Here is a 26311-nt window from a genome sequence, read left to right on the forward strand (position 1 = left end):
CCTGTTCTAGGGCATGAAGCCAACCCACCAGAAAAGCACACACTTACACGTGGGGTCTTCTGTCAAAAGTCTATGATAATCTGGGGTGCAAACAAGTAACGTATGGAATTGCATAAAATGTCTCATTTTGATCTTCAGTGCACTGAGAGAACACAAATTACAAGAAAAGACTGAAATAATCTACAGCAGTCATTGACTCTCCCCCAATATAAGAATCAAACAAGAACTCAGTTTCAAGTTTATTTACTGTTTTACTTTTTAAAAAAAGATTTTGTGTTTTCTTTTTCAAAAAAAAATAAAATACTGTTCAGATCCTTGAACTACAGCCCAGGGCCTCCAAGTCTGTTTTTTTTCTCCTTAAGCTCCAGAAGGCTTCAAATGCTTCTATATGCGCCTCTTCCCCAACTGGAAAACTATTTGCTTTTCCCGGTCCCCTGAAACAGGAGGTGGAGGCGAGGGCAACCAAGGAAAAGGAATTAAAGAGAAGGTCCCAGTGCTGTTTCAAAGCAGAAAAATATAGCAGGAAACTGTCCCACCAAATCTGCAGTTTATGCTGTGTCTGACAAATCAGGTCAAATGGGAGACACAGCTCTGCCTGTAACTGGTCTTGTCTAATGGCATGTTTGACTCCAACATGTAGCATGCATAGGAAAACTCCTGGAGCGGAAACCTCCCCCACAGCTCTGGAAGCTGAATGCAGTTTCAAGAGTTTTCATGGGCGGCTTAAAACTCTCCACTGTGAAAGAGAAACTATTCCTAACTTTAAATTCCCCACCCTCCCAATTCAAATCGTCTTTTTTTTTTCTTCCCCTCCTAGAAAATTCCTCACCCACCCGCTGAAGTATGATTCTAAAAATATTCAGATTAATGTTATTAATATTCATGCATTCCTGACTCTGCAGTGTGAAAAGGGGAGATGCCCCGCCCACCCCTGAAAGGTCCTTGCCCCCTCTGATATCCCATTCATGCGGTAAGGACACCTATTAATCCATGATCAGTAAGTAATATGCAGCAGTTTCATGGAGCTCCCCAGGTTGGTAAAATCGGGGACATCTTGGAATATCTTAGGACCAAATGGATGGAATGAAAGAAAGAACCCATCTCCCCCTTCCGAGGTGACGAGGAGGAGGAGGAAGGAGAAGCCAGAGTCCAACAAGGATAGGTCCAATCTCAGGTCAGAACAGGCACTGCATCTAAGGTAGAAAAGAGACAGGGAGGAATGAGCAAAATGTAGCATTTTCTCCACGGAGAAAACTTGAGTCTAAACCTGAACAAGTTTCATGAAATTCAGCCTTCTCTGATTTACACTTTGCATAAACCAGGGGTAGGCAACCTTGGCTCTTTTATGACTCGTGGACTTCAATTCCCAGAATTCCTGAGACAGCTGTGCTGGCTCAGGAATTCTGGGAGTTGAAGTCCACGAGTCATAAAAGAGCCAAGGTTGCCTACCCCTGGCATAAACAAATCGGAGTATTCACGCCAGGCCTTGGGTGACAACTGCTTGTCTGCCTTGCTTTCTATTTTTGGATGCTTGGATGATGTCAACAAAACTCCACACACATGAAACAAAGACCGTGGCCTGTGGAATCTACCCCTGGTTTTAACTAGAAAAGTATTTCTTGACCTTGGAAACTTTTTAAGATATATGGACTTCAGCTCAAGAATTCCCCAGCCAGCATGCTTAAAGTCAGAATGGGACAACTCACCGAGGGACAATTCAACAATTCAATTTAAAACAATGAGAAAATTATTTTAATTTTTGTCGCTGACATTTCATTTTGTCCATCCTTTTGCATCTTTTCTTTAATTACTCTATCCCACCATTTCTTTGTTATTAGTGTAACTCTTGTCCTGCAGCGAGTTCTCTGTGGCAAGTTGTCCGCAGTGAGTTGTGCTAGGCCCATTTAAAGTTGCCAAAGTTGAGGAACACTGAACTACAGGATCTTGAGTTCCATTAATCAGAGTCAACTATGAAATAAGTCAGGGAAGCTTGGATAATCAGTCCCTGCTTCCCTTGAACTAGACACCATATATAATGCTACCAGTTGAGCTCAAGAAATCCCTATTGGCATCCCTATTACAGGAAACAAACACTATTTTGTAAATATACACATTGAGCAAAATTTCAGCCGTGGCATTTTTTTAAAAAATTAAGAACATTTTTCTTGCTTTCATTAAACCAGACATGTCAAACTCGCGACATCACATGATGTCGTGCAACGTATCGGGACTGTTTTGCCGTTTCCGGTAATGGGGTAGACACGGCTTCTGTGTCACGTGTCCGGCCCATGGGCCGGCAGTTTTGACACCCATGCATTAAAAAATAGGAAATCAAAAATCTTAGCTCCTCTATTGCAGTCATCAAGCTGTCCTATATAATCTAATGCAAGTTCTGCCCAGTTTAGACCTACCTGTAAGATGCACCTTTGGACATGTGGTCTTAGCTGACGAAGATGAAGACAATCGAAGGTGTGTATGAATGAATACAAACTATTCCTGATTACCGAAAGCTATTTTTTTTCTCAATTTCACTTGAATGTAAGAACTATGGCCTTGCTTTTGAGTCTTCAACTAGCTAAAGAGCCGTGGGGATGCAGTGGTTAAGACCATGATTAGTGGTTACTGCAGGCTAACTCAGCTCACTGCCAAGAGTTTGATTCTGACCAGCTCAAGGTTGACTCAGCCTTCCATGGTGAGTAAAATGAGGACCCAGATTGTTGGGGGCAATAGGCTGACTCTGTAAACTGCTTAGAGAGGGCTGTAAAGCACTGTGAAGTTGTATATAAGTGATATTGCTATTGTTAAAGTATAGTAAGTCCCAAAAGGAAGGATTTTTTTTAACTTTATCATCTGGAAGAGACTCCTGGGCCCCAAACTTGTTCTTTTGGACACCAGGCTATAATCTTCAAAGGGGATCTTTCAATCAAAATGTCTGCCATTCTACTTTTTAAAGCAGATTGCTTGTGGCTAGATTGCTTATTCTATCTATGCTTACATTCTACATTTTAAAGTGGAATTTATAGTACAGATTAACTTAGCATTCTTTAAAAATATTCTGTGGTCTATTTCTCTTTTATAATTACATGAAGCAATTTAGACATACAAATAAAGTTTAAGATGAATGCTAACTGACAGATTTAAACCAGCTTTCCTCCATCAGATGCAGTTCAGATGTTTGAGGTTATAAATAACCAAGAACAAAGAGAATTTGAACTGAACACATCTGAAAGATACCAAACTGAGGAAGTTACATTTATGCTTTGTTGGTTAAAAAAAATAGCTAGTATGAATCTGCAAACCCTGCTATTTATTTGAATTTATAGCTCTAATCATAAGAATGTTTAAAAAGTAATGCAATGCAAATTATGAAGTGGCCTTAAAAATATCCCTACTAATTTTAGCTTTATATGCTCATTTCTCGCAAAGATGATCTATTCTATACCATATTGACCGCATCTGCTCAGTCAGATCTCAGCTAAATAAGATGTGACAAATCTTTTCCTGTGCATACAGCCCTCTCACAGTTGATTCAAGTAAGGCAGGAAATCAATAATTAGCACTAATTTCCTGGTTAAACCAAAGCCAAATTTTAAATCATGAATTAATATCCTAGCCTGCACTAAAGGAGACATATTATTATTATTATTATTATTGTTGTTGTTGTTGCTGTTGCTGTTGTTTTGTGCCTTTGAGTAAGTGTTGATGTCTGGTGACTGCCTGGACAAGTACCGGTACCTACAGTTTTCTTTGCAAGTTTTTCAGAAGTGCTTGCCATTGCTTTTTTCAGGCTACAGAGAATGACTGGCTCAAGGTCACCCAGCTGGCTTTGTGCCTTAGGTGGAACTAGAACTCATAGTCTCCTGGTTTCTAGACTGATGTCTTAACCACCACACCAAACTGGCTCTCTATGGCTAATTATAGTCTTCTTTTTTAGTTTAGTTTAGTTTATTTGCACTTGCACCATAAGAAAGGCTGAGCGCCAAAGAATTGAGGTCTTTGAACTATGGTGCTGGAGAAGACTCCTGCAAGTCCCCTGGACTGCAAGGCGATCAAACCGGTCAGTCCTAGAGGAGATCAACCCTGGCTGCTCTTTAGAAGGCCAGATCCTGAAGCTAAAACTCAAATACTTTGGCCACCTAATGAGAAGGAAGGACTCACTGGAGAAGAGCCTAAAGCTGGGAAAGATTGAGGGCAATAGAAGAAAGGGATGACAGAGAATGAGGTGGCTGGATGGAGTCACTGAAGCAGTAGGCGTCAGCTTAAGTGGACTCCAGAAGATGGTAGAGGACAGGAAGGCCTGGAGGAACGTTGTCCATAGGGTCGCGATGGGTCGGACACGACTTCGCAACTAACAACAACACTTGCACTGTAATGGGAGGAGCAAAGGTTGTGTGTGGCAAACATCACGCATTTTTATTATGCTAAACTGAGACATGAGTTGAATCAACTCCCTGCATTGCTTTCCAGTATGCTATTTATTCCACTCCCGTTTTTTCCAACCTTGTCATTTCTTTGTCTAGGCAGCAGGGGGCACTCATTCATCCCCGACAGTCATGCCTCTCACTGTGCCCTTCTGGCGGATCTGCAATAGAATATAGAATTTCTGGTTGAATGGCTTTTTTGCAAGAATAATTTCCTAATGGGTTTGGCCCACTTCGGCTTCTCCTAGCCTTAATTCCACTTGTCAAAACAATTCTGTGTTTCCTAGCAGTAACCAAGTACAACTGAATTCAAATGAATTTACATATTACCATATTTTAATCACAGGTGGCTGTTTATGAATATACAACCAAACGGACAGCTACATAGAGCAGTGTTTCTCAATTTTGGCAATTTGAAGATAGTTGGACTTCAATTCCCAGAATTCTCCAGCCAGCATGGCTGGCTAGAGAATTCTGGGAGTTGAAGTCCTCACATATCTTCAAGTTGCCAAAGTTGAGAAACACTGCTACAGAAGCAAGAGGCTAGCTCTCCTTTTTAATTATTTAGTATCAAAAGAACAAAATAGCAATGGCACTATGCGAAATAGCCGGGCCAATTTTTTTAAAATCTATTTGAAAAGTTTGTGGTGGAGGGGGTTGCAATCTTTCCAACTAGAAATACTGTAGGTGATTAAGCCCTTCACAACATTGTATTACTAAAATCTGATGGATTTGCTGCTGTTACTATACTTGGTCTTAGCCCCAAAGCTGAGAAGTAATGTTTTTGATACTAATTCCAGCAACGATATATCTTGGAGAAAAAATATAGCAGACACGAAAAGGTTGGGAAGAGACTACATATGGATCACATATATCCCTCCCGTATTATAGATTATTAATGTAATCTTTTTTACATCTTCCTACTACTAAGAAAGTCTTTTTTAAAAAACTTTGTTATTTGCACCCTTTTAAGAATAAAACATGATTTTGAAGAAAAAAAAGCACATTTGTTTCATTTTTAGCTAGGACCCTTCATTTTATAAAATACCCTTATATTCATTTCCTTCTATAGAAGAATAAAGGATTTGTCTCTTGTTATAGCAGAGACTTTCCGTGGGGAAAGAAAGCTACTTGATTACCTCATCCAGTACGTACTATTCTCCCAAACTGATAACCATCCTTAGTACCTCATCAAGCTCTTTCTGTGTCTCGTCCTCCATCTGCCGGATGTCAGCCATGCTTAAATCCACCCACTTATCCAACCAGCAAAAGAGCTGCCTATGGAAGTTGGTAAAGAGGCGTCTTTCTTGCTGTCAAAGGGGACAGAGAAGCTTTTAAGAAACTGAGATGCTGAGAAAATTGGGAATGAAAAGCAGTTTTCAAAGCCTTTAGACTTCAAAGTCACAGGAATAAATCTAGGCTAGGTTCTTCAGACAGAAAAGCAAGACTGGCAGCCATTTTGAACCACAGATAGTCTTCGACTTACGATCAACTGAGCCCAATTTTTTTGTTGCTAATCAAGATAAGTTGTTAAGTGAATTTTGCCCCATTTCTTGCCAGAGTTGTTAAGTGAATCACTGCAGTTGTTAAATTAGTAACACAGTTAAGTGAATCTGGCTTCCCCATTGACCTTGCTTCTCAGAAGATCACGACTGCCCAGACACTGCAACCATCACAAATACATGCCAATTGCCAAAGGTCTGAATTTCTATCACATGACCACGGGAACGCTACAATGGTTGTACATGTGAAAAACAATAATGTCACTTTTTTCAGCGTTGTTGTAACTTCGAACAGTCACTAAACAAATGGTTGTAAGTCAAGGACTGCCTGTAGTTAAATTCTGTGCTTCTGAGAAAATGGCCTGATGTTTACTGGACTCAATCTCTCTATCCTAATATTCCATAAAAAGCGATATCAGCTTGATATTATTGGGAGGGGCTTTCCCCCCTCAAACAGAGCTTCAGATTCCAGCAAATTTCCTCAAACTGGGGCAAACAACTGTCCACCTTGAACTCACCTTTTGGATAAACTTTTCAACCCTTCCCTGAAGGCCCCACCAGCGGAACTTCACAGTCACAAGTTTGTAGGCACACATGTGGGGACAATCTTCATTATTGGCTAGTTCCCGCTAACGGGAAAGAAAAGGGGGTGGGGGGGGAGAGAGAGAGAGAGAGAGAGAGAATAAAATCAGAAGAGTTACGGCAGGACCAGGATGTGCTATTTTGTCCAATGTGTGTGACTCTTGAATGGCATGCCCGAAGTCACACTCCTCCAATACTTTCGTATTGGACATCCAGAACACAAATGAAATTCAATTTCACAGATTTGGTTTGTGATTAAATACAGTTACAGGTAATCCTTGCTTAGTGACCACGATTGGCGCCGGCCACTTCATTGCTAAGCAGAAAATCACCTGACTGCCAGACTCTGAATGACACTTCCCAGTTATTAAGCAAACCGCCAGTCATTGAGACATCAGGTGACCAGAACTTGTGATTATATTCTATATTCGCTCTGCTTGTCGTGACACTTGTTGTGAAGCGCATAGATGGCTTCACAATTTATGAGATGCTTGGATGGTCATAACTGTGAGAACTGGTCACAAAGCCAGGTGTTTTTAAACATCATCATAACTCCAACAGTTACTAAACGAGGACTATTTGTGCTATCATCTCATTGCAATCATGTATGGGGTTTTCCTTCTGACACAGGAAAGCATGCAGAGCACATGGAATTTGTGGACCAGGAAACGAGGGCGGCCTTAGATGAAGCATGCAGCAGCATCTGAACTCAATGGCCTTTCCCACAGGGTAATTTGTCTAGACTTTTTTCTCTCTCGCCCTTGGCTGGACCCAGCCCCATTTTAAACTCATGCCAGCTTCTCCCACGGACCAAATTTGGCCCAGTTCTATTCAGAGAGCTTCCCAAAGATAGATAGGTGGAGTTACAAGCCATTTTACATAATTCCTTATTTTTATCATTCTGTTGGGTTGGAAAGAAGTTCTTAAAAAATTGTAATACCACTCAAGGCATGGAGAGGGCATAGTTTTTCCCTTCTCTCCCCCCCCCCCCCCCCAAATCCTGGACATTTTAAAATAATGTTTCTCTTTGGTGAAACACCTGAGGGGAACTTGAGAGGCAGAAAGAGCAGATAACGGTAAATCAAACTTTCCCACATGAATTTTGTTTTTTTACCCAGTTTGCATTTTTCAACAAATATACTTGGGGGGAAAAAATGTTATCCCTCCGGACAACCCTTCAAGTGAAGAAAACAGAGATTACTTTTCCTTAAGGAGATCACGTTAGGCTGAGAAAATAGTGGTTGGTCTGGGACCATCAGATATATTTTCAAGACAAGGCAATCAATCTAGATCTTCATGCTATTAATCTGTCATCTCCATCCTGATGCTCTCCAGATGCAGGCTGGGGATGATGGGAGTTGTATAGCAACATTTTCAGAGGGTGTCAAATTGGGGAAGGCTAGTCTAGCATACCTAATGAGAAGGAAGGACTCACTGGAGAAGAGCCTAATGCTGGGAAAGATCCAGGGCAATAGAAGAAGGGGACGACAGAGAATGAGGTGGCTGGATGGAGTCACTGAAGCAGTAGGCGTGAGCTTAAATGGACTCCAGATGATGGTAGAGGACAGGAAGGCCTGGAGGAATGTTGTCCATAGGGTCGCGATGGGTCGGACACGACTTCGCAGCTAACAACAACACAGTCTAGCATAGCAGAGGAGCTGTGTGGCATTAACTACACCTCTGAAAATCCACGGGCAGCTTAAGTCAGCCCAGCAGAACAGCATTGTGTATGAGCAAGGCTTATAATTCTATGGGAAAAAGCAGGACTGATCTCCTATTTTAGATGAGAGATAACCTGATAACCATAAACATTTCGTCAAACCAAATTTGGGGGACTCTTAACGAGGTTGCTTCTTTTCAAGCCTCTCTTGGAATCTAGAATGCCTGAATGCGGGGACGGGGGGGGGGGGTTGGGAGGGAGGAGGGCAGGCTATCAAAGATGTACTAAAAAGCCAGTTTCCTTCTTTTTATGGGGTAGATTTTACCTTCCAGTCAGGGCCGAGAGGGCCTCTGCCTGTCTTCAGAGATTTGAAAAGAGATGGATCTTCATCCGGTTTGTAATCCTGAAAGAGAAAAGAGTTGAGTTGAGACAGAAGTCCTAGCCAGCTGTGATATGAGGAAGAATCTGAATAACTATTTAAAGAAAAAAATAGTCAGAACAAGTCAACACGTTTCCCACTACAGTTTAGCAGAAACAACTAACTTAGCTACAGAGGAAGGTTGAAAAAAAGGCAATGTTTAACATCCAAGTCAGTGAAAAACAAGAGACTGAGGATGACACCAGAACTTTAGCAAGCTGTTAGTGGAACTGGTATAGGTCAGTCGATTATCTGTAGCCCACCAGAGTTTCCCAGTCCTTTTTTCATGACCCAGAATTGTCCTGCCTTAATAATAATAAAGTTGGAAGGGACCTTGGAGGTCATCTAGTCCAACCCCCTGCTCAGGCAGGAAACCCTATACCATTTCAGACAAATGGCTGTCCAGTCTCTTCTTAAAAACTTCCAGTGTTGGAGCATTCGCCACTTCTGGAGGCAGGTTGTTCCACTGGTTAATTGTTCTAACTGTCAGGAAGTTTCTCCTTAGTTCTAGGTTGCTTCTCTCCTTGATTAGTTTCCATCCGTTGCTTCTTGTCCTGCTTTCAGGTGCTTTGGAGAATAGCTTGACTCCCTCTTCTTCGTGGCAGCCCCTGAGATATTGGAACACTGCTATCATGTCACCCCTCGTCCTTCTCTTCCTTAAACTAGAAATATCCAATTCCAGCAACCGTTCTTTACATGTTTTAGTCTCCAGACCTCTAATCCTCTTTGTTGCTCTTCTCTGTACTCTTTCTAGAGTCTCAACATCTTTTTTACAACGTGGTGACCAAAACTGGATGCAGTATTACAAGTGTGGCCTTACCAAGGCATTGTAAAGTGGTATTAATACTTCATGTGATCTTGATTCTATCCGTCTGTTAATGCAGCCTAGCACTGTGTTGGCTTTTTTGGCAGCTGCAGCACACTGCTGGCTCATATTTAAGTGATTGTCCACTAGGACTCTGAGATCCCTCTCACAGTTACTACTATTGAGCAAGGTACCACCTATATTATACCTGTACATTTGGTTTTTCTTGCCTAAATGTAGAACCTTACTTTTTTCACCACTGAATTTCATTTTTAGATAGCACCCAGTGTTCAAGTCTGTCCAGATCCTCCTGTATCTTAAGCCTATCTTCTGGAGTGTTGGCTATTCCTGCCAGCGTGGTGTCATCTGCAAATTTGATGAGTTTCCCATCTATCCCTCGTCCAAATCATTGATGAAGATGTTGAAGAGCACTGGGCTCAGAACAGAACCCTGGGGCACCCCCCTCCATGTAGATGCAGTTCCACTGAGGACCACATGCTAAGTACAGCCAGTTAGCCAGCTACAAATCCATCTGGTGGTGTTGCTGTCTAACCCATATTTTTCTATCTTATCAAGTAGTAGGTTGTGATCTACTTTATCAAATGCCTTACTGAAGTCCAAGTAAATTATATCCACAGCATTCCTCTGGTCAACTAATTTTGTCACTTGATCAAAGAATGCAATAAGATTTGTCTGGCATGATGTGTTTTTCACAAATCCATGTTGGCTTTTAGTAATGACTTTTTTGCTTCTAGGTGTTCACTGATTCGTTGTTTATCTTTTCCAGAATCTCCCCAGGTCAGGCTGATAGGTCTGTAATTTTCTGGATCTATTTTTCCCCTTTTTCTGAAGGTGGGAACTACATCAGCTCTTTTCCAGTCCTCTGGTAGTTCCCCAGTGTTCCAGGATCTTTGAAAAATATAGTTCAATGTTTCTGAGATCACATCTGCCAGTTCCTTGAGAACCTTGGGGTGTAATCTATCTGGTCCTGGTGATTTGAACTCGTCTAGGCTGGACAGGTGCTCACTTACCATTTTCTTGCCTATCTTAACTTGTGTTTCTATTCTGTTTTTTATGGCACTGTTTTTGGTAGGTTGGACTGTTTTTTCCCTTTGTGTAAAGACAGATGCAAAAAACGAGTTAAATAGTTCTGCTTTCTCCCTATTGCTTGTCACCTTCTTGCCACTTTCCCCCACTAATGGACCAATCATTTTCTTAACTTTTTTCTTCTTTTTTACATGTTGAAAGAAGCTTTTTTTATTTTTGACTTTGGCCGCAAGCCTTAGTTCATTTTGAGTCTTAGCTTTCCTCACTTCCTTCACTTCCTTCCTTCCTTCACTGCCTTCATCTCAGGTCACCCATATTGCCAACTGCCAAGGCCACAGCCCAGCCAACATCTTCTTACATCATCTGATACGTGTGTCCGATCAGCAATGTCTATGTGAACAACGTCCACATCTTTCCAAGTATCTGCATCCAGCCCATGGACCTGCAAAGGAGATATTACAATTTCAGAAGTTACTGACAATATCAAAGTAGGTGATTCTGCCGAATTTCTGCTTAAGTTTAATACATATTGATGATATTTTAGGTAGTGAATTCACACCTCATAAGGCAAGCAACTTTTTACCAACTGCCTTTTGAGTAGCCTGCCTAGAATTGCATTCCAAAAAGAAGTGGGTGGGACCAGGACAAAAGAATTTGATTGAATTTTAATTATTAAAATGATTAGTATGATCGCTGTCTGTTCATTAATTAAAAAGTTTAAGAAATTATCTAAAATATTTTTAAATGAAATATTTAATAATTCCCATTTCCATAATTTACAGTTTGATAACAAGTTCTAAATATGGATTGCCCTGTGGCCACTTATGAATCACCAACAAAATTACTTGGGTAGGTTTTTGCTCAGGTTAACAGCTATATCTAGACCAGATAGTCATGGTTTCAGAACATCCAACCAGTCTGAAACTATGTTTTTGTTGGCTCACTAACTATAAATATAGTACAATATGATGTGTGAACAGGGCAGTATTCATGATTTTTCTTATTCAATCATAGTTTGCTGTAAGACCTTTTTTAAAGCATCTAACCAAGACATAATTATGTAAGTCACGAGTTGTTGTTGTTTTTTAAAAAAAACCTTGGTATTAGCTATGAAATTTTAAATGAACCATGAAAATTTTACTTGTCTAAAAGACTGGCTTATGTCTCTGGCTTTTTTAACAAAAAGAAATATAACTAGCATGTGTGAATGCAGCCAGTATGTAAAATTTCTGCCAGCTTTCTTTTAATCTATTGGGATCCCTGGAGACTCTTCTCCAGCTGCCTTCCTTTAAGGAATAGGTGGGTAGCATATGGAATGCTATCTTCTTGGGGCCTTCAATCAACTTTTGGAATATTTCGTCCAGGACTTTCTCCAATTTTTTTCTATGACATATTGTCATCAAGTTAAAGCCTGTTGCATTTGATTGAACTTGCTTGATACTTTGAATGCTAACCTATTTAGGTTTTGTATTACTTCTTTTTGTCCATTGCCCTACAGAATCTTGTTTCATTGGGCTACTTTGTACGTCATGATTAAACATAATTCTTTGGATTTAGAGGTCCTGCGTCAAGCAAGCTCTTGCTCCAGCTTCTTTGCTTTTTTAAAAAAAGTCTTTTTATTCTAAGTGCTTTATTTCCTATTAAATATGTCACATAATGCATGAAAATCTGACTGTTGACACCCTGCCTAGATCAGGGGTCTTCAAACTTGGCCCTTTTATGACTTGTGGACTTCAACTCCCAGAATTCCACAGCCAGGCACACTGGCTGAGGAATTCTGGGAGTTGAAGTCCACAAGTCATAAAAGGGCCAAGTTTGAAGATCCCTGGCCTAGATAACACATCTGGAGAGGGAGATTTATTTCTGGTAAACCAGAGTCAAATCAGTCTTTTCCAGAACTCCCCAAGAGAACATTGGATTGTTCTATGCCTCAAACGTTGAGTTTAACACATCCCAATTATAACAACCCACAGTTTAACTGTAATTAAAGTGGACTTGGATACCATGTTAAATTCAACATCACACAAACCCTAATGGCTGGATTTGAACAATATGGCAAGCCCCAAGGAAATAAAGCACAGCTTAATTTCCCATGTCACACTAAGCCAATAAGCACATAATCATAATAATCCAAAACTTCTCTTCTACATAATTAGCCAGACATGAAAATAAATGCTGATAGGGATATGTGCAGCTGAATTCTCTGAACCACAATGATTCAGCTGTTCCAAAGGTTTTCTGGAAGCTAACTCTCCAAACCAGAATTAGTCTGTGATGTTCTCAATGTCCCCTAATCATGGATTAACCCCAGTTTTATTTCTGGGTAATAAAACTTGAGTCCAGCAATACAAAATCTTATTGCCTATACAAGCAATCCTCGACTGAGCCCATTTTATTGCTAAGCAAGACAGTTAAGTGAGTTTTGCCCCATTTTATGACCTTTCTTGCCCACGTTGTTAAATAAATACCTGCAATTAGTGCAGGTTCGCATCCCACCAGGCTCAAGGTTGACTCAGCCTTCCATCCTTCCGAGGTAGGTAAAATGAGGACCCAGATTGTTGGGGGCAATTAAGCTGACTTTGTAATAATGCCGCTTGGGGGTGTGTGTGAGAGCCCTAATAAGCAGGCATATACATAGAATGAAGGCTACTGCTAAGCTTGTAAGCCGCCCTGAGTCTTCGGAGAAGGGCGGGATATAAATGGAATTAAAATAAAATAAAAATAAATAAACTGTTAACAACATTACGTGAATCTGGCTTCCCCATTGACTTTGCTTGTCAGAAGGTTGCAAAAGGTGATCACATGACCCTGGCACACTGCCACCCTCATAAATGCATGCCAGCTGCCAAGCGTCCAAAGTTTGATCACATAAGCCCTAAATGGCATGGGCCCGGATTATCTTAGGGAGCACCTGCTGCCAGCATCAACTTCCCATCGTCCTGTGCGCTCCCATAGGGAGGGCCTCCTTAGGGTGCCGCCGGTCAGGGAGTGCCGGTGGGTGATCCCCAGAGGGAGGGCGTTCTCTGTGGGCGCACCTGCCCTATGGAATGATCTGCCTGTGGAACTCCAGACCGCCCCCGACCTTCGTTTGTTTCGCCGGGACCTAAAAACCTGGTTCTTTGATCTATCTGGCCTGGACTGAGGGCTTTTAAGTTTTTAAACTTTGTTTTAATTTGTTGGGCTATTAATTAATTTAATTCATTTTAATTCTATTTCTATTTCAACTTTTATATTGTCTTTTAAATTTTGCCCTGTAAACCGCCCTGAGTCCTTCGGGAATAGGGCGGTATATAAAACTAATTAAATAAATGAATAAATAATCATAGGGATGCTGCAACAGTTGTGTGAAAAATGGTCATTAAGTCACTTTTTTCAGTGCCTCTATAACTTTGAACTAAACAAATGGTTGTAAGTCGAAGACTATCTATAAAGAATAACATTCGGTAGGATTTAGGTACCCCAATTCTTTGGGCTGTTAGCATGCAATCTGCATTCTTCCACTTACATTTTCTTGTTCACCTAAATCGGGTTTGTGCCACGTTTCAATTTTGACAAAGAAATCATCCTTCATGTACTCATTCTATTGAAAAGGAGAAGGAAACAAGGTTACAAGAATGCTTGGTGCAGACAATAGAACCTGCAAACACTAAAGGCCAAATAGCACTTGTCGGGGGATATGTTACCTTGAATCCTCTGAGTCAATCTGTACAACTACGAATTGACTATAACGATTCAATTCATAGAACCGATGAACCCCATAAGAGGGTACGTATCAGAGCAGGGGTCCCTAACCCCCAGTCTGTGGGCCAGATCTGGTCCATGGCCCACTGTGAACTGAGCTGCGCAAGGGGCAGCAAGCACACTGTTGTGATTCCTTGCCAGCCAGTGGATCCGGCAGCTGAGTCTGAGGAATCAGATGAGGAGGCGGGGCCTGGAGTGACATTAGAGTCAGAGGAAGGCTCTCAGGAGCTCCAAGGCTTACAGTCGGACGAGGAGCCTGGCCCCTCTACTCTTGCTCAGGCTGAGACACAGCTGTGCTGGGAGCCTGAGATGGACAATGATGAAGAACAGTTGGGACAAATCCAGGATGCACGAAAGTGCAGGCAAGAGAAATGAGTAGGACAGAGGAATGCAATGGGGCGGCTCCAAAGGCAAAGGAGAAGGCATTAAGAAGCCACACCTTGGCTGAATTATAAAAGGGAAGGTGTGGGAGGTGCTGGTTGGCAAAGGCAACCATTCGTGTTGAGGATCGAGTTTCTGTGGACTGTGTTTGTTTGCCTTGGACATTGACTCAGGTCTGTGAGACTAAAAGGGGTTGTTGTTTTTCTTGTGGTTCCTGCCTGTTTCTTAGAAGAGGGGTTTCTCCTTGTGAGCATAACAAGGACTCACATAGGCTGGGAAAACACGCGAAGCTCCATTTGCGAAAGCAGTGAGCGCGCGTGTGAACCTGTCCCCTCTCCCCACCCCCCACCCCGCACCAGCAGTTCACATAGCCAGAAAGGTTGGGGACCCTGTATTAGAGGAAACAGATGTGTTCAAGAGGCTAAGGGGAAGAATAAACAGGGAAACACCCACCCACCCCCACATAGCTACCATTTCAGAACTCACTCACCGTAATAACTGCAGCAGAGGCCAAAATAAGGGAAAAAACAAAAAGCATATTAGTGTGGCAAAGCAACACAGAAAATCATGCTAAATAACATCTTATTATTCTGCCCCGAGAATAAAAATACAGTAATAACGATGCATGACTCAAACTGTCACGCTAGAATCCAGCACTCAGTAAGCAGAATGCTACAGGCATCAGAGCTGAGAAGTGTAGAAATGGACAATGTTTTTGCATTTAACTTTTTTTGGGAGGACTCAGGGCCCAGTGGCATAAAGAACGATGCCAAGAGAACCTGCTGTGTGATTCAGAGCCCGGATTTTCAATTTTTTTCCTGGGTTACGGAGTACAATTTGGGCACTTTTCTTTCCTTTTTTAAAAAAAAAACATGCTAAAACTTTTATTATGGATTCCTTGTTACCGTTTTTTTTTATTTCTATTTTAGGCAAATGCATCTGGAAAAGGGCAGAGGTGGCCAATCCAAGCTAGTGAGAATTAGCAGGCTCATTTTCAGTGTGATGCTTAACAACGTAGAAAGTGAATCGGAGAATATAACAGGAATGATCTCGTTCCCTTCTAAATGCTCCATTGCCCTCTGACCAACTTTGTAGAACTTTGGTATTTTCAGATGACATGCAGCAATAATAATAATAATAATAATAATAATAATAATAATAATAATAATAATAATAATAATAGTAATAATAATAGTAATAATAATAATAATAATAATATCTGTTGGCAAATTATACCAAGCTCCACCCACCATCTGCAAGCACCCCATTCTCAATTCAAGCAGGATTTATCATGAATGGGTGTGCTCCCTGAACCTCTGCCAAAAACACTGCTATTTGCCTTTGAGAATTTATACCAAAAATAAAATTATCTTATTCAGTAGCGTATGGAAATTTGAATGATAGGACTTGAAAGACAACCATCCTGGCCAATAATGGTTCCTGCCAATACTAATCCCGCAGGCTCACCCGTCCGACAGTAAGGATAGGCATTCCAGGCTCTTTCGTGGACGACAAGGGACCCTTCTGGGGCAAACATCTTGATGAAGCCTGGAACTTTGCTGTGGGAGAAAGAAGCGAGGGAAGGCTTCAGATCCAGCATTGCCATCAGCTGTCCACACCCAGGATGGCTCTTACCTCTGAAGGTGGTAGATCTTATGAGTGTACTGCCCCTGCTCCCCCTCGTGTTGGTAGGGCTCATTTTTCAGCACCTCGATTCCTTCACCGCCACCAGTGTTGTTCTTACTGGCCTCAGCCACGGAAAATAATTGTCCCACTTGATACTGAAGACGGCAAAAAGACAGAGAAGGGTAAAGTTCCCCTGAGAGAAAGGAAGGCTACTGAGTGGTGGACGGCAAAGCAAGCCAGAGTGTGGCAAATTCTGGACTACCCACAATCTTTATCAGTGGGCTTAATAAGAGGTTGTGAATTCCCTCAGAGCAAGGTTTATTACTCACCTCTTCTACGGAGCAAGGTAGTACCACCCGACTGGATTTTTTTTGTTGTTGTTGCAGGGGAAGAAAAGAAAGAGAAGGAAAATAGTTAAGATAGGTTTCCCTCCCCCCCAATTTTCAGTCCCTCCCACCACTATTTTTTGCTATATAAAAAAAAGAATGCATGAATGTACTCATACAAATATAGTATTTAGGTAGAATAGAGCCGGGAGTTTGATCCTAATGGGCTCAAGGTTGACTCTATAAACTGCTTAAGGGACGCAGTGGCTCAGTGGGTTAGGACGCTGAGCTTGTCGATCAGAAGGTCGACAGTTTGGCGGGTTGAATCCTGAGTGCCGCGTAACAGAGTGAGCGCCTGTTACTCGTCCCAGCTTCTGACAACTTAGCAGTTCAAAAGCACGTAAAAATGCAAGTAGAAAAATAGGGACCACTACGGTGGGAAGGTAACAGCGTTCCGTGCGCCTCTGGCGTCTAGTCATGCCGGCCACATGACCACGGAGACGTTCTCGGACAAACGCTGGCTCTTCGGCTTTGAAACGGAGATGAGCACCGGCCCCTAGAGTCGGAAACGACTAGCACGCCTGTGCGGGGGAACCTTCACCTTTATAAACTGCTTAGAGTGTGTTACAAAGTGGTATGTAAGTCGTTTAAGTCCTATTGCTATATTTCATCAACAGATCCAACTGTGATCGCTTAGAAAATACACTGAATTCTCTGAGCTACAAAGGATCCTTCACAAGTTTGCTTACCAGACCAGATGGAACAGATTCAGATTAGGTTTTTATTCTTAATTTGTTCTTAATAGATCTTACAAGGAAAAAAAACTTAAAAAGGACACGATCCTTTTGGTTTGTTTGCAATAAATATTCCCATTAATCACTAAAATATTTATTCTCACCTTTCCTGCCTAAAGAGATCTGAGATAAGGACCTTTCAAATCATTTTGCTTCAGCCAGAGAATTTTATAGTGCATACAGACAACGAAATCTTTCCACCTTTTCTTACCACCAACTCCTTTTTTAACTCCCTTCCCCCCTTTTTTTGCTTTAAAAAGTCATGACGAAAATATTAAATTGCTATATAGAAATAGTTAGGTACAATTTTGATTGCTAGCACTAGAAGCTATCCATCTGAAAATATTTTAAAGGATGTAACTAAGTTCAATGGGATAAAATCCATAAGTATATAAAGTTACAAAACAACTTATACTGGATACTGCAGTTTAATTGATGGACATTATTATCCCACATTACTTCCCATTTAAAAAAGAAATCTCAAAGCAATTATAAACATATGTGCAGAGCACAATTGCTTTCAATTATACTCTGAGCAGGAGGTTTATTTAAGGAATTATCATAAACTTGTCAACAGTCACTTCTCTATCCTTATTTATTAGACTTGCAAGGCCATCTAACTGCCATGTGACTTAAAGAAGAGGACAAAAAAAGATTACAAATACCAAATAACAATAAAATAACAGAAACAATTACCCCCATTTTACTTCCACCTGAGCTAAGGAAAACTGTTGCCCAAAGGGGCTATTTTAGTAGTAAATAATACACTTTTTTAGTGTTTTGAGGCGACGAATGACTTGGGCCATTATGAATGAGCAGACAGATTATTTGTGGACTACAAATTGTGTAGACTCTTTTTTTGCAAAGGTAGCAGAAAGATATCAGCGCCTAAGAAGCACAACAGATCACTGAAAGCTTTGCAGTTTGAAGCATGCATGTTTCAATATTGATTAGCTATTGATTAGCCCCCTGACTCAAAAAGAGAGTCTGGTCAGCTTACAAAATATCAAATACAGAACAAAAACAAAGTTAAAAACTACCCAGACAAGATAGCAATAATAACATTCAGAAAACAACAGAGGGTCCACAAGCAAGCTAACACCCTAATTTAGCAATCCAAATTATCAACCAGGCAGGAAACAAAGCTATTACCAAAAAAGTTTTTAGCCTTTATGAGACACATAATAAAGGCAAAATCTCCGAGTCCAATTTGAATTCTAGTGGTTTCATAACTATTTCTACATGGATTTCTTGGACGTTATAAAAAGGTGAGCACCAGGGCATTCTGGGATTTTTTTTAAAATTATCTAATCTATCACAAAATGTTGGCAACAATTTTGATTTTGTGGACCCCTGAAAGGATCTTGGGGGACCCCCAAGGGGTCCTTGGACCACACTTTGAGAAACAGATCTAGAGGCATGCATTTATACTTATCCAGAATAGAACACAACATTTCAGACTAAGATCACACACTGCTTAACCACAGCATACTGACTAATGTAGAATTTGCTGAAGTCACACAAAATGCTAAATTAAATAATGGTTTATAAGCAATGACTGAGTTCACACAATACTAAATCAAAGTCAATAAATCTAAATAAACTATGTTAAACACACCTCACTGTGCATATCTGTTAAGTGAAATGTGCGATATATCCACCCTGGCTGAGAACTGTGAAGAATATTAGTTATTATAAAAATGGAGGTCAGAAGTTATGGCTCAAATCTCACTAAATTAGAGGCCAACTTCGACAATTCCCAGTCAAAATAGCCAGCAACTGAATTGATGGGAAATACAATCCAACATCATCTGGAGAGTCACAAGTTGCCAATTTTATTGTAAAACACAACTGAATACATATTATAAGGAACCAAAAGCCATTGGGCAGAATGGGGCAAATATCAGGATTGTAATCTTCCTTAAATAAAATCCTGAGATTCTATTATTTTGACTAAGATGAAACAGAAAAGTCGAGTTTTATTCTTGTCATCTAAAAGATTGCCTGCTGTTATCTGTCCTGGCATGTTAGCAAAGAAAAATCTGTTGCAAACTTTGCCATGTACTGCTTAAGCATGATTTGCGATGACACTTTGCATATTTGCATATGTCTGTTTTTATTCTAATTAAGTTCCACTAAATCCAGTCCTCAAATACAGTTTCTATATCGGAAAAGACAGCCAAGAAACTATTGTGATACTCCCTAACGAACTCTCCCCATACTTCTTATTGAAAATTAATAAAATATTGATGTCGGGAGAGCAGTAAAATTAAGAAGAAAATCTCTTTCTCTGAAAACAAGGAATGAGTCAGTTGTAAGAAGTAGACAACCGGCTTTCTGGTAGTGTGTTATTCTCAGTCTCTTCAACTGGATGCCATCTGTGAGCAGGAAAGAAACTGGAAGAAACACGGTGCTCTGCGAAGCGTTGAGACACAAGAGGCATGCTGGCTGGGAATAAAGAAGTTTTAATCCAACCTCTTGGTTAAGGCTGTTCAGAAAACAGGAAAAAGTGCTACTTCGAACTCAAAGTAGTCACAGAACCCATTGCATCCAAATGTCAGATCTAAACTTAAGGTTGATAATATTTTCACAGCATCCAAAATATAACATGAAACAGTTCAGGACTATATAACCGTTAGGGGCTACATAAAACAGTCAAATAAAGAAGGGGGGAGGGGTAATCGTGTATAGCGGCTCCTGCGTCCCTCACTTACCTACCCCCTCCCTTTATGAGCCCCTCCCACCTTCCAATTAACCCTTCTCCACCCCCGCGCACCTCTCGCCCACCCCTGCCCCTCCAGTACTTACAACTCTTTAATGAGCACCATCCCTCACACCCTTCCAGCGCCTCGCACGCCCAAAACACCGTGCCTTCTCTTCCTGGTCCCCCCCTCCCCGGTCATTGACGCCATTTCCGCCCTCACTCCAGCCGCCACTTGCCCAGACCAGCCCCTTACGACGCCATTTCCGCCGTCAATCGGGCTTCTTTTTTTTTTGTTTTCCGGCAGAAGCCCGCCGAAGCAATGAATGGGCGATACGGAACAGGGGTGGGTCTTCCTGTCGGACAGATAATTGCCTCTTGATTGACAGGGCGGCTGATTCCGGAAACGAATACAATAGCCCAACTCGGGAGGACGACTCCGCCGTGGAGTTTTGCTGAGGCGTGTGAAGATTTCGCCCTGAAATAGAAAAAACAGCAAGCTCCGCTGCTTTTATGGCTAGGCCAGGGGTAGGCAACCTCGGCTCTTTTATGACTCATGGACTTCAACTCCCAGAATTCCTGAGTCAGCTCTGCTGACTCAGGAATTCTGGGAGTTGAAGTCCATGAGTCATAAAAGAGCCGAGGTTGCCTACCCCTGGGCTAGGCGTATATCGATTTTAGGAAACACTGAGCCACGTAGTACAATGTAAAAAAAAGGAAATAAAAGATGTTGGGACTCTAGAAAGAGTGCAGAGAAGAGCAATAAAGATAATTAGAGGACTGGAGGTTGTAACATAAGGAACGGTTGCTGGAATTGGGTATGTCACATAGAGAAGGAAAAGGGACCTGGTGGCTCAGTGGGTTAGGACGCTGAGCTTGTTGATTAGAAAGGTCGGCAGTTTGGTGGGTGGAATCCCGAGTGCTGCGTAGCAGAGTGAGCGCCTGTTACTCATCCCAGCTTCTGCCAACCTAGCAGTTCGAAAGCACGTAAAAATGCAAGTAGAAAAATAGGGACCACTACGGTGGGAAGGTAACAGCGTTCCGTGCACCTTTGGCGTCTAGTCATGCCGGCCACATGACCACGGAGACGTTCTTGGACAAGCGCTGGCTCTTCGGCTTTGAAACGGAGATGAGCACCGGCCCCTAGAGTCGGAAACAACTAGCACGCATGTGCGGGGGAACCTTTACCTTTAATAGAGAAGGACTAGGGGCGTGACATGATAGTAGTAAAGGAAAAAATAAAGGTTATTCTTTTATAAATGGTACCAAATGTAACACCAATGAATTGTATAAAATGTAACACTAAGATGTGGGGCTATCTACAGTATTTCCTGCACAAAGTTCTTTTGAAATGTTAAAAAGGATACTCACCTCAAGAAGGTGAGTAAAACAAGATAGTGTAGTGACGGATGTAAGGAAGTTGTTACAATAAGTCTTTTGGATGTAAAAGTTCAAAGAGGATCTTTTAGAAATGTAAATGACTTCAAAGACTAACTTAAGTTTCTTGGGGGGGGGCATGTATCGAGAAAAGAAAGCATAAATGCCTAGTTTGAAACTTGCTCAGTGCGCTCTTCGAACCCAATCCAACTTGGGAAGGGTCTAAGAGGCCACGTTTGCAAACATTTTCTTTCTTTATTTTCTTTATTATTTTCAATTTCTTTTCAATAAATCTTTGTTTTTGTTAACCAGACTTGTCTTTGAGTTGTGAGTATCAAATTTTGGGTTTTTAAATCTCACAATCTTGGCGCCCAACGTGGGGCTTGAAAGAGCCTCTTGGGGTAAGCTGTTCTCAGTAAAGTCCAGGGGCGCGCCTGTTGATTTCAACTGCCTGGAGTTGTCTGAGATCTAGCTTCCCATTGCAGGCTCCGAGCCAAACTAAATTAACAATTCTGGTCTACCAAATCAAAGAATAGGAAAAAGGAAGAGAGTCAACAACTGAGGCCCAGGACCAGGTAACCCAGTGCACTGGCCCAGGTAAGAAACTTTTGCCCCGAAGGAGGGAAGCACGCAATTGTACCTGGGTGGTCAGGAGAGCGATTGTGGGAGGTTTCTGCGATAATGGCTGTGTGAGTGTGATGGGCTGTGTTCTGGGAACACTGGTAAGTCCAAAGCAAGTGCGGACCTGAAAGGTTGCATTTCCTTAACCTGCGAGGGGAAAGGACAGCCTGAAGGGAAGCGGACTGGTGTTGAAAATTTTGAGTGGCCATAAGATCGAGAACCTCAGGGAACCATAATCAGGGAAACTCTCAAACAAGATGGGCAATTGTTGTAGTTGTTGTTGTAAACCTAAAGAAAAGAAAATTCAAAGAAATAAAAGCAAGTTTTTCTTCTATCTTTTTCTTTTAATCTAGCTCTTTGGACTATTCAATTCCCTTTGTCAAAGGTGAGGTGAGGAGGGTGCTACTTTTCCCTTCCCCCTTTACACCTGCAAAAGACCCCAGGTTCAAAATTCCTTTTAGTCTTTCCCCACTGTCTTTTGAAGTTGGTGGGATAAATTGGAGGTAACCATAAATGTTTTCCCTTTTTTTAATTAAAAGGGGAGACCTTGTTTTGGCCTAAAACCCCAAATTGATATGTGTGTTTTGTTTTGTTATATATATATTTGGACATTTGGAACATTAAGCTTGGACTTGGAATGGTGAGAAAAATAGGAGATGGTTAAAGGGCCCTATAGAAACCATGTTCGGTTGGAATCACCTCATGATTTTTCTCACCTCTTGTAAGACAAGCCATGTGTCTAAATAAATGTTGTTTTAATAGTATCTGTGTATATATGTCTGTCTGTGTTGTTCTGTGTTATTTCCAAGACTTGGAAGAGGGTCAAAATCCTCTCTGATAACACCAAACAAAAAGGCCTTATTTAACAATGTATGGTTTGTCTGGAGAAAGTATGAAATGAAATTTTTGTATGTGAAATTGTTTATGCAAGCAGTCAGAATGGAAGTGAATGAGTTAATTTGCTGATATGTAAATGTATGTGTTAGCCTTCAAACATCACTCACCCCCACCAGTCCCAGGCTGTGAAAGGAATAGTAAATTGCAGATTTTATTGTTGTAAAAGTAAATGAAAAAAAAAACAACGACAAGTTTCATGGACAATGTGTGAGAGAATTTATGGAAAATGCATGTGAAGGACAGCAAAAAAATTTAGTGGTGAGATTTTTGTAAAATTTCTTTTACTCCTGTCTCTTTCTCTTTCCCCCCCTCCCCTGTAAAGTGAGAGAGAGAGAGGGGGGCGGCTGGTCATTTTAACCATTTTTTTTGCTTAGAATTCTGGTCTGAGGAAGGGGGGTGGGTGTGAAATGTAATGCCCACTCTTGCAGTTTGAGCTTGTAATTTTTTTTTTTTGAAAGAGGATACAGTAATTGTTGGACAATTTTTTTGGAAATCTTTGAGTTTTAGTTAAACATCACCCAAAAGAAATTACTCTGATCTTTTTGTGGAGTTGGTTTTTTTTTGATATTTTTGTGTCTGTGTGCAGGACACATTGATGGAAGGTGATATCTGGGAGAATTGGGGGAATTGCAATTCTGTCCTTGTTTGGAACAGGGAAGGAGTTGGGAAGATTTTTTTTAGGATTGTGAATGGCTATGTTGTTTTGACTAATGATTTGCATGCAGAACTATTAGGGAAAGAGGCAGCCAGTGGCATTTTTGTCTTAAATTGACATTTGGGGAAGTCTTGGTGGTTAGCATTTCTTGTTAAGTGTGGGTAATTTTAAATCAGAAAGCCCAAAGGAGGTATCCACTTGCTCATAGCAAAGTAGTTGGGAAAAGAAAAAGAAGAAAAAAGACACAATGAAGGTGGGATACTAAATGGAAAGAAAATGGAAGTGGAAGCTGGGAGAATTTCCCTCCCTTAATCAGCACTAACCTGTGGATTTTATGCCTTACAACAAGCTCTGAGATTGTTAATAAAGGAAAAGGGGAACATATACACTGACTCCAAATATGATTATGGAATCTTTAATACTTTTGGAGAAGAGAAATGTAGAGGATTGATTAATAGCTAAGGGAAACAGTTGGCTCATGCAAAAGTTGATAGAAGCTGTGGAAGCAGAAAAGACAGAAGTTAGGCCAGAGTGGCAGAATTTAATTTAATTTAATTTATTAATATTTCTATACCGCCCTTCTCCCGGAGGACTCAGGGCGGTGTACAGGGCAAGAATAAAACACAGAAATTTACAAAAACTAAAAGATAATTAAATGCATGCCCGATTAAAATACAATTGATACATAGTAAAAACCCCAATAAAAATGATAAAAACCCCACCAATCCCCCCTCAGGCCAGGCCGGCTTGCTCGAACAAGTATGTTTTCAGATCGCGGCGAAAGGAGCGCAGATCGGGCGCCGTCCGGAGCTCAACCGGTAACTGGTTCCATAGCTCCGGGGCGCCCACAGAGAAGGATCTCCCCCTGGGGGCCACCAGTCGGCATTCTCTGACCGGTGGCACCCTGAGGAGGCCCTCTCTGTGGGAACGCACAGGGCGCAGGGAGCTTGATGCCGGCAGCAGATGTTCCCTGAGGTACTCCGGCCCCATGCCATGGAGGGCTTTGAACACCATTACTAGCACCTTGAATCTCACCCGGAAGACAACTGGCAACCAATGCAGCTCACGGAGCAGAGGTGTCACATGGGAGTATCGGGAGACTCCCAACACAACCCTCGCGGCTGCATTCTGTACCAGTTGGAGCCTCCGGGTGGTCCTCAAGGGAAGCCCCATGTAGAGAGCGTTGCAGTAGTCTAGACGAGAGGTCACGAGCGCGTGAGTGACCGTGCATAAATCATCCCGGCTTAGATAGGGCCGCAACTGGCGCACCAGGCGAACCTGGGCGAAAGCCCCCCTAGTCACAGCCACCATGTGATCTTCCAAGGTAAGCCGCGAATCTAGGAGGACTCCCAAGTTGCGAGCCCTATCTACGGGGGGTAATAATTCACCCCCCATAGAAAGAGATGGAATATCCGAATAGACCCGGGATGAAGGTATGCAAAGCCACTCGGTCTTGTCGGGGTTGAGTTGAAGTCTGTTCCTCCCCATCCAGACCCGAACCGCCTCCAGGCAACGGGACATCACGTTGAGGGCATCACTGGGGTGGTTTGGGGTAGAAAGAAAAAGCTGGGTATCATCAGCGTACTGATGATACCCAACTCCAAAGCCACGAATGATCTCACCCAGCGGTTTCATATAGATGTTGAACAGGAGAGGCGAGAGGACCGACCCCTGAGGAACTCCACAAACGAGAGACCTCGCGGTCGACCTCTGCCCTCCTGTCAACACCGACTGCGAGCGTCCCTGGAGATAGGAGGAGAACCACTGTAAAACCGTGCCTCCCACTCCCAATCCCCTGAGACGCCGCAGCAGGATACCATGGTCGATGGTATCGAAAGCCGCTGAGAGGTCTAATAGGACTAGAACAGAGGAATGACCCCTGTCCCGAGCCCTCCAGAGATCATTCACCAGCGCGACCAATGCCGTCTCCGTGCTGTGCCCGGGCCTGAAACCCGATTGGTACGGGTCTAGATAATCCGCTTCATCCAGGACCAAAGGGAGCTGATGCGCCACCACACTCTCAACAACCTTCGCAAGAAAGCGAAGGTTGGAGACCGGACGAAAGTTGTTCAATACAGCTGGGTCCAAGGCAGGCTTCTTGAGGAGGGGCCTCACCACCGCCTCTTTCAAGACGGCAGGGAAGCTGCCCTCACTCAAAGAAGCTGATATAACTGCCTGGAACCAGCTGCGTGTCCTCTCCCGGGCTGCATAAACCAGCCAGGAAGGGCACGGGTCCAATAAACATGTGGTGGAGCTCAGTCTCCCCATAATCCTGTCCACTTCCTCCGGAGTTACAGAATCAAACTCCTCCCAAGTGATATCGACAAGACCACCCGCGTCCTGATCGCCAGACTCTGCCCAGTCAGAGTCCAGACCGGTCCGAATCCGAGTGATTTTGTCCGACAGATAATTGTTAAACTCCTTGGCACGACCCTGCAAGGGTTCCTCCCTCACCTCCTGATTAAGGAGGGAGCGAGTCACCCTAAACAGAGCGGCCGGGCGATTATCTGCGGACGCGATAAGGGTAGCGAAGTGATTAGACCTCGCCACCCTCATCGCAGCGAGATAAGACCTAATATGGGTTCTTAGTCGCAATCGGTCGGATTCGGATCGGCTGGACCTCCAACCGCTCTCTAGGCCCCGTCTCCGGCGCTTCATCTCCCGGAGCTCCGCGGAAAACCATGGAGCTCGACGGGATCTGCATCGGGTCAGGGGCCGCAAGGGTACAACTCGGTCAAGAGCCTCAGTGGCTGCCCT

General features: G+C 42.4%; 1 protein-coding gene across 1 annotated transcript; it reads right to left on the reverse strand.

Annotated features, from left to right (window-relative positions):
- Positions 1-227: 227 nt before the first annotated feature.
- Positions 228-20202, reverse strand: LOC308676690 (phosphatidylinositol transfer protein beta isoform-like). Its single transcript, XM_081342681.1, has 11 exons — positions 20112-20202; positions 16513-16543; positions 16193-16338; positions 16008-16116; positions 13941-14015; positions 10794-10877; positions 8491-8568; positions 6442-6552; positions 5609-5731; positions 4501-4582; positions 228-1193 (listed from the first exon to the last, which is right to left on the reverse strand). The coding sequence occupies exons 1-10, from the start codon at positions 20129-20131 to the stop codon at positions 4535-4537; spliced, it is 825 nt and encodes a 274-aa protein (XP_081198807.1). The 5' UTR covers positions 20132-20202; the 3' UTR covers positions 228-1193; positions 4501-4534.
- Positions 20203-26311: the final 6109 nt, after the last annotated feature.

Source organism: Vipera berus, assembly GCF_964194415.1.
Source record: "Vipera berus genome assembly, chromosome: W".
Taxonomy (NCBI): Eukaryota; Metazoa; Chordata; class Lepidosauria; order Squamata; family Viperidae; genus Vipera; species Vipera berus.